General features: G+C 45.8%; 1 protein-coding gene across 2 annotated transcripts in view; it reads right to left on the reverse strand.

The window, feature by feature from the left end:
- Positions 1-1,452: 1,452 nt before the first annotated feature.
- The window catches only part of LOC107122389 (tropomodulin-3-like), a 41,178-nt gene continuing 25,568 nt past the window's right edge, over positions 1,453-17,062 (reverse strand). The window contains exons 4-10 of one of the 2 annotated variants that reach the window (XR_001482916.1): positions 14,898-14,987; positions 13,869-13,999; positions 13,459-13,566; positions 11,858-12,001; positions 8,986-9,130; positions 7,187-7,332; positions 2,166-2,194 (exon numbers count right to left, since the gene is read on the reverse strand). Coding sequence is in view for 1 of the 2 variants with exons in the window: in XM_015425479.1 (XP_015280965.1) it covers positions 2,160-2,194; positions 8,986-9,130; positions 11,858-12,001; positions 13,459-13,566; positions 13,869-13,999; positions 14,898-14,987 (653 nt within the window). In the remaining variant the exon portion in view is untranslated. Of the gene's footprint in view, positions 2,195-7,186; positions 7,333-8,985; positions 9,131-11,857; positions 12,002-13,458; positions 13,567-13,868; positions 14,000-14,897; positions 14,988-17,062 lie in introns of both variants that reach the window. The other variant, XM_015425479.1, reaches the window with a different exon arrangement.

Genomic DNA, 17,062 nt, shown 5'->3' on the forward strand with positions numbered 1-17,062 from the left:
AAAACGGGGGGGGAAAGAAAATAACCCAACGCCAAACATTTTTGGGGCAGTTCAATGGCTCGGCAGAAAGCCCCACTGATTTCAAAGGAACTTACTTCCAACTAAAGCAGATAATCAGAAACCTTTTCCACTTAAGATAGTTTTTATGTACAATAGCAAGTCAAAGGCAGGTATCAAGTGATTATAAAAATATATGCAACTCATCTCTACTAAAAATGCTTGAATTATGATCTGCCGGTTTTGCTCTACGTAATCAAACAGCACAGTCAACATCAAACAGCACAGTCAAAAAAATTAACTAGATAAAATAAGACACGTCGTGCTTGAATTAGGGGCCACATTCGTTGACAAGTTTTTCCCAAGACAAAACTTTGAACTTAAAGTGAATGGGAACGAACTCTTTGGCTGCATTCAGATGAGAATAAGCCTCAGCAGTCCTTGGGCTCCCTCCCTCTCATTTACAACTCTGGAGCTGATGTCTTCTTGGTTTACAAGGAACCACAGTTTGTCAGCCTTCTTGAGCCCTAAGTTATAGCTTTTTCCTTGCCTACAAACCATAGTTTGTGGTTCAGGCATAACGGGCAACTGAGGCCTGTTGCAAACAAAGGAAATCATCAGTATCCAAGCTTTATGGCAAGAGGAGGAAGCATGTGCCCTGAGGGATCTTCCAAGGCTCACTCCCGTAATGGTAAACCATGGTTCGTTGTTTCATCAGAATGCAGCCCAAAGAGTCTTATTCCATTTGTCTGAGTGAGTGGGTTCAACCCATGCTGCTGCCGCTTGTGTTCCATTATCATACAAAGACCAGCTTGACAAGATTGTGCCCTGCACATCCATGTGAAAAAATGTGAAGCTGTAAAAAAAACCACCCCAAAACACCAGTGGTCGGCAAGAATGTAGCGGCAACTTTAGCCTATGCTTTATTTCACAGTGGCTGCAAAGCTCCCGTCATAAAATTCAGGAGCCATCTTACGTGTCAGCCTCCGGAAGGATGATTTGTTCAAAAGGCTGAATCAAGCACGTGTTGTTATTAAACTGTCTCGTTTTAAAACCATTAAGTCCTCTTGCAACACCTGGACACCCACAGGTCATTGGTGTTCCAGAATGCATGATAATTGCCTGTCAGAAGATACACGCAATCAGGTATCCCATGTCCTCGCCCACAGAAAACAGGGCTTACTAAGCGTCCAGTGTCGCAATCCATATCTGGGGTGTTTGGCTCGAGAGCCTTATGTTTCACAGGCCAATACTGACGCTTCAGATGGCATCTATAATCTTTACATTTCTAGGAAAATAATCCAATACCACGTTAATGCAAGGTTGTTGGGTTTTTTAAAAAAGACTAAAGTCCATAAATACATCCAGTACAGGCATAACAGAACAAAATGCTGAGGTGTCTTGTTCTGTATGTTAACAGGAGAAGAAAATAATAAAGCCACCCCAACCAGCATTGGTCAGACAATCCCATAAAGGCCCTCTGTCTCCACGTTAATCAGCGTAGTTTATCCCGAAAGGTAAAAAAAAGCAAAAGCACTCCTTGAAGCGGAATAATCTCCTCTTATACATTTCAAGTTTTAATCTCTGTCATCTTGAAAGTATCCTAAATGGTCCGAGCGCATTAAAGACAAAAGGGGTTAACTGTAAATTATTTATCTTTATATAATGAAAAAAGAGGGCAAAGGAAGTATTTAAGAGTCTTTTGTTCCCACAGGAAGAAGCCCTTTTTCAATAAAACACTGTTTTCCAAATATACAAATTCACAATATTTAATCGAGCACTCCAGATTTTCTGACTGACACCCTCCCCCAAATCTCTCCAAATTTGCCCACTGATCTTTATAGCTGGATATTAGGTAGCTATCGCAGAGATTCTAGAATTGGTATTTACCTTAGTGGAAAACACTGACCCAAGTCTTGAAGTGTTTTCAAAACCCGGCCTTGGGCAGATGTGACTACAAGGTTTCAAACATACATGTGTTGGTTACCACGCATATCAATACTTAAAAAAAAAAAATAATAATAATAATAAAAGGAATGGTGATTCCAGTCTTTTCCCTTCTACCCAGGTAAAAAAGGAGACTCGAGATTGCCCGAGCGAAGCAGATATGCCTTGAGAAGGTTTGAATCCTCCAAACGGTGCCCGTCAGACACCAAGACGACTTACTGGTGGTCTCCTTCCACTCTTCTCTTGCGAACTGGGTCCAAAAGAAAGAAAACAAATAAAAAAGTGTCAGTTACAACTTGGTTATTTTAGCAAGGTCTCTTCACACAATCACAAAAACAACTATAGCCCCGGTCACACGGAGCATTTGCCCCGCTGAAGGCACGATACTCCTGCGGATTTTCTGGGCGCGATCTCACCAGAACATCTGGGAGGTGTAGCACTCCCGTGGCCAACCTGCGGCAAGCCGCCGAAGCTGCATGGTTAAAAGCTACCAGGATCGACCTACCAGCAAATGGTTTGCCACGGGCTGCCTCTGGATTCCTGTCATGTGATCGCGCTGGTGTCCTCTTTGCTGCGCGCACCGACGGTGGATGCCCGTCGGATGCCGCCGTCAGGGTCCGACCTACCTGAGGGACCTCCTTTTCCCGTACGTACCCCCAAGAGCACTTCGGTTGAGGACCCAAAACTGTTTGGTGATTCCAGGTCCTCAGGAGGCAAAACTCGCTGCGACCAGGGCGAGATCCTTCTCAGTGGCGGCCCCTACCTGGTGGAACGAGCTCCCGGAGGAGATCAGGGCCCTGCGGGACCTTATGCAGTTCCGCAGGGCCTGCAAGACGGAGCTCTTCCACCAGGCTTTCATATAGGGGCCGCCGCATCCAAGTACTTGCCAGAGTTGACCCTGCTTAGCTTCCAAAATCTGACAAGATCAGGCTTCCCGGGGCTATCCAGGTCAGGGCAAAAACAACTATATTTCTGAAGAAAGGTTCCTGCCCTGATGTCAAGAGCCACTTTGGGAGATCTGCACATGCAGTGGGGGGGTTTGCTCCACCAACACGCATGAAATGCTTTTTCTAGTCAGAGGATCTTCGGAAGTATGTCAAGAGAGGGCTGCCTGGGGACAGGTCTGGGGGTAAAATCCTGCACAACACACCTGCACATCTGAAAGGCCTAGTGGGACCATGGCCCCCCAGTTACAATCCAGTAGGGCTTTATATATAAAAATATATGTCTGCTTGGAATGTTTGTTCCTAATGCCATCAAGCCCACTCCACCCTTCATAGTGGTGGAAGGTTGCCGTCAAGTCACAACCGACTTATGGTGACCCTGTAGGGTTTTCAAGGCAAGGGGCGAACAGAGGCGGTTTGCTATGGTCTGCCTCTCCGTAGCAATCCTGGGCTTTTTCGGTGGTCTCCTACCCAAATCCTAACCAGGGCCAGCCCTGCTTAGCTTCCAGGATCTAAGAAGATCAGGCTAACCTGGGCTACACAGGTCAAGGCCCACCCCTCAGGCCAATCCTTAAAGATGTACTGAACTCGAAAAGCAGCCTGCATTCTGACAATGGATAAAGAGAGGGACGCACCCCCGCCCATCTTAGGCACCCCACCCCCCTGGGCTCTAGCACACAGAGCCCTAGTAAAACACAGCCTGTTCTTGCCGTTCTCCTGCCTGTGCTTATCGCTTTTTGCAGCGACTGAAACTGATGTTATCCAGCCCTCTCCAAGCGAGAGCCGGAGCTTTCCCGTGTCAGCACAACTACACTCCCTGCATCACAAAATGCAATGACGCACGAGCCGAGCAAGCTGACACCTTGGCACAGATTTCGGAAGAGGAATGTTAAACATGGGAAGTTATTAAGGCAATTCAAAGGACCTTGTTGCAGTCATCCTTTCTCATTTGGTTCTGAACTACACATTACAAGCAAAACATGTCTTCTAAAACCCAGCTAAGGTTCCAGGTTCAAACTCTGGCATCTCCAGTTGGAAGTACCAGGTGGTAGGTGATGGGAAAGACCTCAGCCTGAGACTCTGGAGGGCCACTGCCAGTCTGAGTAGACAAGACTGACCCTGATGGACCAGTGGGTCTGATTCATTATAGAAGAAGAAGAGACTGGATTTATACCCCACCCTTCACTACCTGAAGGAGTCTCAGAGTGGCCTACAATCTCCTTTCCCTTCCCCCTCTCCACAACAGACACCCTGTGAGGTAGGTGGGGCTGGGAGAGCTCTCTCGAGGACTGCTCTTGAGAGAACAGCTCAGAGAGAACTTGTGACTGACCCAAGGTCACACCAGCAGCTGCATGTGGAGGAATGGGGACTCAAACCGGGTTCTCCCAGATTAGAGTCTGCGCTCCTAACCACTACACCAAACTCTCTATAAGGTGACTTCATGTGTATTCAACCCATGGAGAGCAGCAATGCATGATTCATAAATACACATGTCGGACTCATGTGCAAAGTAATGCACTGGAACTTAGCCAGGCAGTTCAACGGACCAATGTTCTGATTCAGTATATGGCAGCTTTGTGTGATATTAACATTCATGGACATGAAGCTCCTGACACAAATGACATGCCGAAAGTCCGGAAAAGAATGACTGTTTATCATACGGATGTTTAGATTTCACTTGGCTAGCAAAATATATTCCTGTAAACGTGAAGAACATAAGAACATCTTCCTTGGCATTCAGCCTTTCGTCTTGTGAACAGCCCATCAACTTGATAAGCAAGTGCAAGCCTGGATTCTCACCCTTTGAAAAACTTTTTTTAAAATGTACAATCAATGGGAAGATACCTTTCTGGTGCCTTTATTTATGCATATAATGCTGAGTAACAGGAGAACAGGTGGGCAGAGGGCACGTTGAACCAGTTAAAACAACTGAGGGGTTCTCATTGGGACAGTCCAGGATGTGGGTAACTTTATTCAGGTGAAAAGCCTTTTCTTTAAAAAGGCACTTTGAGCCTTTAAGACTGGGAAGGTTATGAATTGGAACACTGTTAACACTAAAGCTCTGTATCTTTCCTGAACTCTACCCACCCATTAGGAATAGGTAAAGGTAAAGGTTCCCTTGCTCGAAAGCCAGTCGAATCCGACTCTAGGGTTGCGGTGCTCATCTCCGTTTCAAAGCCGAAGAGCCAGCGCTGTCCGAAGACGTTTCTGTGGTCATGTGGCCGGCATGACTAAACGCCAAGGCGCACGGAACGCTGTTACCTTCCCACCGAAGTGGTACCTATTTATCTACTTGCAATTTCTTGCTTTCAAGCTGCTAGGTTGGCAGGAGCTGGAACTAGAGATGGGAGCTCACTCCATCATGCGGCACACTCGGGTCTCGAACTGCTGAACTACCGACCTTCCACAGCCTGCAGTTCAGCGTCTTAACCACTTGAGCCACCGCAGCTTAGGAATAGGCAGTTCTTAAATTTAAGATTCTTTGCAGGAGAAAGCCTTTGTGCAACTGAGAAGGCATAAGAACACCTGACATCCTCCTGCTTCCCACAGCTTCTCCGTCTCTTCTCAAGAGCCCCAACTTCTCCCTCCGAGAGCACGCAGTCTGTCATTCCCCCATCTCCTTCCTTTCACTCAGACCTGCCGTCTTAAACGTCTCCCCACCTAGACTCCTCATGATTCACAGCGGCATCGCGATGGCTGGATTCTGTTCTGTGGCTCCCTCAATTGTAACACTGGACTCACAGAGCATGGTGGGAGCAAGGACAGATCTTTGCTGGGTGCGCTTGGGAGTTATAGTACAGAGCGTATACTTGGGAGTCAGACACTGAAGGATTACTGTGGACTCAAGGAGACCACCTGCATGATTCACTCTGTTCCGGCCTCCATCCAATCAACCTCCCACTGGGGATGGGGTCAGGCCCGCAGCCAGGATTTTGTGGCTAGGGGGGGCCCATGGTTTTTCTGGGAGGGCTGCCATTATTTGCCATAACGAAGGGGTGGTGGCGCGTGCCCCTCTCCCTCCATCCCTCCTGCAAGAAATAAAGGGCCCTTTAAATCTTGCAGGAGGACAGGGGGAGGGCATGCACCCCGCCCCCACTTCTTCTCAAAAGCATTTAAAAGTTCCCTTTAAATGCTTTGGGGGAGAAGCGGGGGGGGAGGGATTTAAGGAAGGGGGCGGAGCCCCCAATAGCCCCACCGTAGCTATGGGCCAGGATGGGGCTCTCTGCACTGACTCGATTCCAGTGCAAAGATGCCACGGAAGTACGCTCGCTCTCCCGGGAGTCCTCCCATTTGTGCGGCTGCATTCCACAGCTCTGGGATTCTAAATAAATAAAGAAATAATCATGAGGTGGTGTCCAAGAGACACAAGGGGAGTTTCCACCAAGGATAATAATTTTACGTATTGCAAAATTTAACCTTTGGTTGCTCAGGATGGAATAGTGTACTACACCGATGATTGTGATTAGACAAGGCTATTGGAAATCTGGGAAACCCTGTTCTAAGGTATATGTGCAGGGCTGTTTTTTGTAGAAAAAGCCCAGCAGGAACTCATTAGCATAATAGGCCACACCCTGATGGCACCACTCATTAGCATATTAGGCCACACCCCCGTGTTACCAGAAGTGTGGTCATCCAGCCACACCCACCTTTTGCTTCTTATTCTGTTTACCTTGTTTGTCAAAACCCAGGGCTTTTTTTGTAGCAGGAACTCCTTTGCATGTTAGGCCACACACCCCTAATGTAGCCAATCCTAATGAGTTTCTGCTGCTGGGTGTGACCTGTTATGCTAATGAGTTCCTGCTGGGCGTGGCCAACTCAGGAGCCAGCCAGAACTCCGTTCCTGTGCGTTCCTGCCCAAAAATAGCCCTGTAATATGTGTGTTAGAGAAGCTCTCTCTTTTATTTTGTGGTATTCGTCATTTCTTCAGCAGTTCACAATTTAACATGCACTATCTGAACATCACAGACAACTCAAAAGCACCATAAGGTGTTTTTTTTTGGTGGGGGAGGGGTTCACGGGAAGCAAGCTTTGAACACGCTATTAAAAACAGGCTTATTAAGCAGCAGAAAATATTGCTGCAGTTAAGATTAATTCTACCAGCAAACACAAAACTTATTTTTAGGACAAGCTTGGTAGCAATTCATTATAATTTGCTGTTGACATTCCTAGGAAATCATGCAGTTAGACGTGAACCCCAGGGCCTCTGGCAAACAGCACAGGCGGGGAGCATACAGAGAGAGACAGAGAGAGAGGAGAATGAAAGAAAGGCACACAGAAATTTGTCAGGAGAAACATACGGAGATGGCGACACGAGAGATTGGAAAGGGATTTCTCTTGCAGCGCTCAGCACCCCAAGGGGGGATTTGCAATGACCTGCCTCAGAAGCATCAGGGCTGAAGAGATGAAAGGGCACTGGACGTATGTTTTACTCCTATACGCCAGACTAGGAAAGCAAGGGGAGAGAAAAAAAGCAAGATATCAATAGATGATTAAAAAAATAAACTCCCCAGCAATGAAACAAGTTGGAATTTGTGGGAAACACAGGAAAGCTTAAGATGAGCTGAGAAGCCTTTTGATGAGGTAAACGAAGAGAAGCGACATGACCCCGGACACATTTGCTGGGAGGTCCGTTCCGCTTAGTTCAGTGGGACTGACTTTCAGTAAGCACAAGTCCAACTTGTTTTGTCTGCAAAATCTAGGACTTCAGTGTGGTGTTGAAGATCCCCCCCCCTTCTGCTCTCCCTCCCGCCAAGTCCTTCATAGCTGCTGAAAAACTTTCCCCCAAATGTTTCCACTAGTACACCCAAGCATTAACAGGGTGAGTTTAATGGAGCCTCAAAAAGAATAATGTTCCTTACACTAACCTGCTGTTAGCACAAAGCATGATCTGGAGTCGGTTTGCTAGTTATGGGTTGTGGTTCACCAGTCAACTGCAAACCGTGTTTCGTCAGCTGAGATATCAAACCAAACCACAGTTTGTAGGGAGGGCAACAAATGGCCTGGCACTCTATTGGAGAGTCCCCTTCTTGCAGCTTCCAATGATGGGGCCTTAGTGGGGAGGAAGGAAGCAGCCAAGCACCTTCTCCTCCATTGTTCCTATATCCAAAAATCCTCCATCATTCCTAGATTCAAAAATCCTCTCTGCCAGTTACAATGTAATGAATCATCATGTTATTTATGTCTGGCTGTGTTCTGTTTTGTTTTCATTCTGCTAAAAGCCAATTTTACCTGGAAAGTGGGATATAAAGTATTATGAGAAGTTCCCTTAATCGTGGCTTGGGGTGATGTCTGAATTAATCCAGAGAGCATGCACAGCAGGTACAGAAAAATTCAGCCCTGGAATATCCTATGGTTAATAGGTGCTGGGCAGTACATTTTAAAGTACACAATTTTGAAATTAACTGAATGCCCAGAGTAATACTCTATCAGTGTTGCAATCTTACTAACTACCAGTATTTTTTCACAGCTGTAATCGAGGCAGAAACTATCAGGAGGATTCTCTAAAATATAGTCCTATTATTTAGAACTAAAAGATACAAACAGAATTCTATGACTGACCTCCGCTGTACCCAAACTCAAGTGTTTTACATCTGAATACCAGAGGTCCATAAAACAACACAAGAAATGTAAATTCATTTTAAAATGATTTGCGACGTGTGAAATGGCTACAATTGTTCATTACAAAAACAAGCTTCAGAAGTCTTCAGGTTCCCTCTCCCTCCTTCCCTCATGCACGGCTCAGATATTTGAAGACGCTGGTAGTTTGTTAGAACATCTAAATCAGAGAAAATGACAAACTGTGGTTTATTCTTTGGCCTGATTGGGAAGGCACGACAAACTGCAGTTTCTTGGGTACCAGGAAGTCTTCAGTACCTGAGCAGCATATGAAAGAGTCTGCAAGCTTGGCTTCCCAGGCTATTTCGTAACAAACAAATTACATCTCAATGAAGAGTATGTTTAGAAGTATACCACCGAGAAGAGCCGACTCTGAAAGACAACATTATCAATAGGACATTTTTATTACGGCGCAGATCAACTCCCATCTCTGTGCAAGGCTTGTTCCTCCCATGATCAAATGCCACCAGAAATACTTTACCTAAATCATTATTTTTTGTAATTGCGTCTGCTGCCCTAGTTCGTGGTCCCTGTTGCGTGAAGTGGTATCCGAATTTAAGGATTTTTGTGTTCTCTTCAAGCATCTTTGCAATTTCCATTTCCACAGGAGTTCCAAACTGCTGCCTCTGTTATAATTAGCAGACATCGTAACATTATCAAAATAGCAAATGATCAGAAGGTGACAAGAGGCATGCCCCTGGTGGGATTCCCAACCACCTATGTATGTCCCGTAGCTACAGTGGGGCTATTCAGGGCCAGTATGGTGTCGTGGTTAAGTGCGCGGACTCTAATCTGGGAGAGCCAGATTTGATTCCCCACTCCTCCACTTGCACCTGCTGGATGACCTTGGGCAAGCCATAGTTCTGACAAGGGCTGTCCTTGAAAAGAACAGTTTCTGTCAGAGCTCTCTCAGCCCCTCACAGGGTGTCTGTTGTGGGGAGGGGAAGGGAAAGGAGTTTGTAAGCCGCTCTGAGACTCCGAGTGAAGGGTGGGGTATAAATCCAATCTCCTCCTCCTTAAAGGCCCCCCTTGTTAAAGGCCCCCGCTTCTCCCCAAAAGCATTTAAAGGGATCCTTTAAATGCTTTTGGGAAGAAGTGGGGGGTGACATGCACCCCCTCCCTCCTGCAAGATTTAAAGGGCCCTCCAGCTGATTGGCGGGCCCTGTGCTCCCCGTTGATCAACAATGAACCCTTTAAATCTTGCAGGAGGGAGGGAGAGGGGTGCGCGCCACTCCCCCTTCACTATGGCAAATAATGGCAGCCCCACCAGGAAAAAAAATTGCCCCACCAGCCACGAAATCCTGGCTGCGGGCCTGGATGTTAATAACGATGGCAATAAGGCAAGGCAATGGGTCTGGTTGTAAAAGGGTGGGAAAGTATGCAGAGCAGGTTCGGTAACGATCTCCTCGATAACAGAAGGAGCCTTAAAATTTGTCTTCTGTTTGCAAACCTCTGGGAGGAGAATTAACACACGGCAGCCCACAAAACCTTCAGGCAATTAGTCTCGCTACGTTCATTAAGGGCTGTAATGAATTCTTTCATCATGTGTGTTAAATGTACTTTTTACTGTAAGCGTACATCTAATTAGAGGAACGGCATTAGCAGAAGGCAGATGCAGGCAGTTCTGTCAACGTGCAGAGACTGCAAAATGCAAGTCCAAAAAATACATCCTGTCTTGGCTGTCAAAACAGATTTATTCATAGATTTTCAAGTACATCGGCGGAAGCAAACATTTAAAAATATATACAGGGTTGGGCGTGGAGGTTTTTTTTTTTTTTTTTTAAGGAACAGTAATAAATTTAGAAGGCAGCTACCTGGACTGTATAATCAGCCATGCTGACAATGAGGGTTGTCAACCTCCAGGTGGTAGGGGGTTACAGTTCGTATAGTCAACAAGAATGAATAACCAAAAAACTGTAATAGATGCAAAAAGCGCTTATAATCTTACCATTTGTAATCTTTCAAATTACAGCAATAATAAAGTCAGAACATATCATCTGATCTCTTTTTATTCCAGGTGGGCGAAATTCTCCGGAATTAAATTTCCGTTTCGTAAGAAGAACTTCTTCCAAACATCAAAACCTCAACAAGGTGTTTCTTCCCATTCCGTGGTTAAATCCACTGCAATCCATCAATTTCCTCCAGGTAGAACATACTCCTACTTGATATTGAACTTGTTCGCCCGTTATTTGGAAGACTTTACCATGTAGGAGTATGTTCTACCTTGAGGAAATTGATGGATTGCAGTGGATTGCAGTACAAGACCAAGGCAGAACCAAAGGGCACATTTATTTATTTAAAACATTTTATTAGCTGCCTTCCTCCCTATGGAGCTCGAGGTGGCTTGGAATATAAATGTGTAGTAGTGGGGGGAAGGAGGAGGAGGAGGAGGAGGAGACTGGATTTAAACCCCGCCTTTCACTTGGAGTCTCAGAGCGGCTTACAATCTCCTTTCTCTTCCCCTCCCCACAACAGACACCTTGTGAGGTAGGTGGGGCTGAGAGAGCTCTTTCGAGAACGGCTCTTGAGAAAAAAAGCTCTGAAACAACTTGTGACTGGCCCAAGGTCACACCAGCGGCTGCATGGGAAGGAGTGGGGAATCAAACCCGGTTCTCCCCGATTAGAGTCTGCACTCTTAACCACTACACCAAAATGAGTGCCAGCCAAGGCCAGGTTCAGATCCCCATGTTCACTGGGTGACCTCGGGCCATTCACTCTCTTTCAACCCGACCTACCTCACTGGGTTGTTGTGATGATAAAATGGAGACGTGGAGAACCGTGAGCTCAACAGAGGAAGATTACAACATAGAACTCAAACAAAAATGTCTATTCTTAAAGGGCTACGTCAGCCAAAGACCATTGCTTTGGAGACTCTGAAGACTCCTCCCTAATCCATTGTACTTTGAGGGGAAGTCTGAAAGGAGAGAAATGCAACACAGCCCAGGCTTTATTGCAACTTCCTATGACACAGCCTTCCATTTTGAAAGTACTTTGCCGTGAAGGAAGAACAGGGCGCTCTCCGGGGTAAGTCCTAAGCTCCCCACACCCCTTCTTCAGCTCTCAGAACTACTTTCACCATTCTACTCAGTCCTAACCAGTGTTCCCTCTAAGCTGAGTTAGTGTGAGCCAGCTCACAGTTCTTTAGCCTCCAGCTTGCAAATTTTCGTCTCAGCTCAGGAAGGATGGCCCCAGAGCAAACTCATTTATGCAGCAGCCAAATCGCTCGCTCACCACTATCATGCCGGTAGCTCACAAAGGAGAATTGTTGCTTACAAGACTCCACAGCTTAGAGGGAGCACATGTTTCTAGGTATTTCACGTTCAGCTATGAGGGGAGGGAAAATGACACCTTACCTGGTTGTGAACTTTGATCTCCATCAGGGTTTCATTCTCTTTCAGGGCATCGATCAGCGCCAGCATGCCCACTCCAGTGATAAAGTTGGACTCTATATTGAGGCTCTTCAGGGTCTTGTTCACTCTCAGCATGTCTGCAAAAGCCTTGGAACACGAGACGCAGCAATGAAATCTCACGGAACACAGAGCAATCGGGTCCGTGTTCAACAGGCCATTCACTGCAGTAGCACTGCAGTCGGGGAAGGACTAGATTCCACCCACCTGAGGTTTTGGGTGGGGTTTTTTTGAAGCTGGCTTTAGAAAGAGGTGGCAAGAAGTGGTGGCAGCTACAAACATAGACAGCTTCAAGGGGGGATTGGAGAAACACAAGGAGCAGAGGTCCATCAGCAGCTATTAGTCACAAGCAGTGTTCCCTTTAAGCTGAGTTCTTTAGCCTCCGGCTCACACATTTTTGTCCCAGCTCAGGAAGGACGGCTCTGGAGCAAACTAATTCATGCAGTAGCCAAATCGCTCGCTCACAGCCTGAATGCCAGTAGCTCACAAAGTAGAATTTTTGCTCACAAGACTCCACAGCTTAGAGGGAACATTGGTCACAAGGTATAGACGGAACACTCTGTCTGGGGGCAGTGATGCTCTGTCTTCTTGGTGCTTGGGGGGGGCACAGTGAGAGGGCTTCTGGAGTTCTGGTCCCGCTGGTGGACCTCCTGATGGCACCTGGGGTTTGGCCACTGTATGACACAGAGTGTTGGACTGGATGGGCCATTGGCCTGATCCAACATGGCTTCCCTTATGTTCTTAAAGTATGTGACAGCTTCCGTTTAAAGAACGAGAGCTTGTTTTTTTAAAACAGGAACATTTGTGTTAAAAAAGAAATTAGCTGCAACTGGTGCTCAGAATACTGCTAAGAAACTATCGTTGGGAGGAATTGCTGAATCCGTGTCATTTCTGTTAGTTGTGTGGTCCAGAAAAGGCAACCATTGTTCCAGGAACTTAGATTGCTATTGTGGGGTCTCCATAGTCAATAATTGTCACGATTCATTTAAGGACAGTGTTCACTGCAAGCAGGCCTAAGCTTCTGGCCATAAAATTGGCCACTTTTGTTAAGTGCATTGGTCCCTGGCAGTAACGGTGCATAAATGCTGATACATATAACCTCTTGGTGAGAAGGATATCAGAATCTGTTAAGTATACAATCACTGACTTTCCATTTTTTTTTGTTGAAGTTCCTGCCGGATGTCAGTTTTTCCATCTAACAAGGGAGAAACAGCCTGACTCTACAGGTATTTCAAACACTTTTCTTTCTTTCTTTTTTTTGCTGTCAAGTCGCAGCTGATTTATGGTGACCCTGTAGGGGTTTCACAGCAAGAGACACTCATCAGAGGTGGTGGTTTGCCATTGCCTGCCTCCACGTCACGACCCTGGTATTCATTGGTGGGCTCCCTTCCAAATATTGGCCAGCACCAACCCTGCTTAGCTTCTGAGATCTGACGAGATTGGGCTAGCCTGGGCTATCCAGGGCAGGGCTCAGACACGTTTACCTTAACTCAGATGTTTTAAGCAGCCCCCTTCCCAACACACAGCGCACCAGCCAGCTTACTTACCACAGCAACAGGGTCGTTGCTTCTTGTAGCAGCAAGACTAAAATGCTTCACATGGGTGTTTGTTTCCAGGGCCTTGGCAAACTCTTTCAGGGTCGGAATAGGGATGTTCTTAAATTGTAATAAGGACATAATTAATAGTCACTGGAGATATCACAGATTATGATGTGTCTCCCCCACCCCTTCCCACACTTCAGTTTTAAAGGGAAGGAAAAAGAGAGAGAAGAAGCCCGCCAGCAGGCTGGACAAATGTGAATGCTAGATCTTTATTGTAGTGTGGAAACTGATACGATGCTGTAAACGTTTTTCGGTCAAAAATCCTAGACAGTGTTCCCACAAATGCAGAGCTTTTCTTAAAAAGACATCATTTATCCCCAAAAGAGTGCATAGAAATGTAATCTCTCAACGATCACCTTTATATTGTTCAGGTTAACGTCAGTAAGGTGAGGATCATTCTCTTTTATCCGTTGCAAAGTCTCCGCCACGTTTGTAGGGTTTGGTGGCTCATCAAAGACCGCTGTGATCTTTTCCCCTTTGACTACATCTGAACGGGGCGAGAAGGAAAGCGAGTCAATTACATCGTAAATGATGCCAGTTCTTCAACGCAGATCCTGGCATTACACCACCTTACCATTATAACATTTCCAACTATGTTACAGCACTGAGAAACAGGGTCGGAGAAGAGACTGTACTGTGAACGTTTAAGTTGATAAAGCAAGAAATACAAAACTTAGCCAGTCTGGTATAATGGTTGGAGTGTCAGGCTAGGACTGGGGAATACCCAATTCGAATCCCCACTCAGCCATGTTCACTGGGCATTCTTTGGCCTGTCCCTTCTTTCTTAACTTTGGAAGGATAAAAATAGAGGGTGGAGGAGACCAAACAGCCATGTATACAGCCCTAGTCTCTTTGGAGGAAGACCAGGCTAAAAATGCAGTATAAAATAAATTTTCCTTTCACCACTGAAGCCCATGCCAATGTAATCTAGAAAGCAGCTGAATTCTTTCTTTTAAAAGATTTAAGCTTACATTTTACGTCACAGCAGTTTCTGCTTTATACTGTCAAGTGATTTAGCCATGTCCCAATGAATAATGACTGACCTCGTAGCAAAAGTGACATGTCTGTTCTTTATATTTCCCCGTAATCTTTGGCTCAAAGAGCAGTTCAGAAGCTAGAATGCCATTATATATTATAATAACAATACCCAAATATATTCAACATACCCACATGACCACAGCACAAGATTAAAGCAGGCCTACACTCTATTGCATTAGGAAACCACATAAGCTGGAATGTTTGAACTGAAATCTCTTCTAGTTATATGAAGTTGTATGGGTTACAACCCAATACACAATAGTATTTTGCAGTTTAGTCTCCCAATCACCCAACAGCGAAGAAACAGAACCCCAAGTTTTATCGAAACCCTCAGTGTGTATACTCACTTGTGAAGCTTTCGTTGCCAACTCCGTTGCTACTTCCTATGATGTCACAAAACTGAGCACTGCTTATCAAGTTGTGCATTCCTAGGATAGCTAACAAGAAAGGGAGAAAAAAATCTTTGCAGTTTCCTGTTTCTTGAACAAGAGAGATGCGCATTGGCAACAGAATTTCAAGATCTCACCATTGTGGAAACTCTTAAAATGCCAAACCTAAATGTTGGATATGTAACTTGTGGACAAACGTGCTTCTTCAGAACTAGTAGTGATGGGCTTTTTTTTTTTTTGGCCATCTTTGGTTTTTTTGAGAGGGGGAACGAAGCTTCTCTCAGTGGTGTCTTGGCAATGGGCACTTGAAGTAACACCGGAGCTCCTAATTAATTGAAGGGGACAGTGGTACACTTGGGACCCGACTTGGGGTGGCTGGGTGGCTGCAGTAATCATTTCCTAAATCTGTAAGAGGGAAGCAGCGGGGAGGGAGAATACATGGCCTTTGTGGGGCAGGGGGGAGAAAGGATGATGGATGGCCAACCAAAAGTCAGAGGACGGTTAAAAATGCTGCTGTAGAAAAGAGCAAGAGTCCAGGAGCCAATTAAGGGTTGGCGCTTCCATGAGTCACAGCTCAGTTCTTCATATACCTGAAGAAGTGAGCAGTGACTCACAAAAGCTCCTACCGGGCCACAAATTTTGTTGGTCTTTAATGTGCTTCTGGACTCTTGCTCTTTTCAGATCTGAAGAAGTGAGCAGTGACTCACAAAAGCTCCTACCGGGCCACAAATTTTGTTGGTCTTTAATGTGCTTCTGGACTCTTGCTCTTTTCAGATCTGAAGAAGTGAGCAGTGACTCACAAAAGCTCCTACCGGGCCACAAATTTTGTTGGTCTTTAATGTGCTTCTGGACTCTTGCTCTTTTCAGATCTGAAGAAGTGAGCAGTGACTCACGAAAGGTCTTACCCTGCCAGCAATTTTGTTTTGTTTAAGGTGCTCCTGGACTCTTGCTTTTTTCTATTGCTACAGACAAGACTAACACGGTTACCCATCTTGATCTATTAAGATGCTGCTGGCAGTGATGTGATAGTCACTACCCAGTGGGAACATGGAACACTAGCCCGTCCACTATTCCTTCAGAGCTGTGCAAGCCAGGACAAAGGGTCACCATTTCCCAGCATGCCCAGTTGCCAGTCCAATCACTGGGCAACAGTGACATACCTGCAACAGGACAGCTTGCTTTACAGAGGACTGTGCCGTTCACCTTGTAAATGGACACTGTTCAGAAAAACTGAAATCGCTGATACCTTCACACCAGCCACTCCATACTCTTACAGAATCTGACCTGCAGCCTTCTCCCAGTTCAAGGGTAAGCCACAAGAAATCATTCCAAGCAGCCTATCCAAGAGGAGACACCTGAGATGCGCATGAACACTATCCATGGCAGCTAATGATTTTAAATGAGCAATCCTGTTTTGAATACGGAAGACTGCATCTCTGGAAGCTGAAATGGTTGCCAGCTCATACTGGATGCACCAGGCAGAAATTTAGATTACAAAGATGAGAAGTCTGTTTGGATTCACCATATGGTTGTTACCACTCCCCGTGTCAGTTCTGTCTAACTGCTCACCTTTTCTCTCCACAACAAGTACTGCAATCAAAACACAAAAACTGGAGATACACAGTAAAGGGTATCAAATAGGACAAAAACAGTGTAGAATATATTTTGAGCAATATTCAAAAACATGTAGTATGGAGATATTTTTATGATGTCAAAAATTACTTCCCAATATAATTATGCAAAAATCCACAAGTTACAAGGCTAGGGTTTGACATACCTGAGGGACGGCCTTTCCCCGTACATACCCCAGAGAGCACTATGGTCAGGGTCACAACATCGTTTAATCACTCCAGGTCCTAAGGATGCCAGGCTTGCTGCTACTAGGGCCAGGGCCTTTTCAGTGGCGGCTCCTATCTGGTGGAATGAGCTCCCAGAGGAGATCAGGGCCCTGTGGGACCTTGTACAGTTCCGCAGGGCCTGCAAGACGGAGCTCTTCCACCAGGCTTTCAACTAGGAGCTGCCCACCACTATCACCAACTAGTATTATCATCAACATCGTGGTAATAGGTTGGCCCTTTACTGAGATCGAGCCACAGCTTTGTGGGCGGGCGTTATATTGCTGA

The sequence above is a fragment of the Gekko japonicus genome, unplaced genomic scaffold (assembly GCF_001447785.1).
Source record: "Gekko japonicus isolate JY-2015 unplaced genomic scaffold, Gekko_japonicus_V1.1 scaffold462, whole genome shotgun sequence".
In the NCBI taxonomy this organism is placed as follows: Eukaryota; Metazoa; Chordata; class Lepidosauria; order Squamata; family Gekkonidae; genus Gekko; species Gekko japonicus.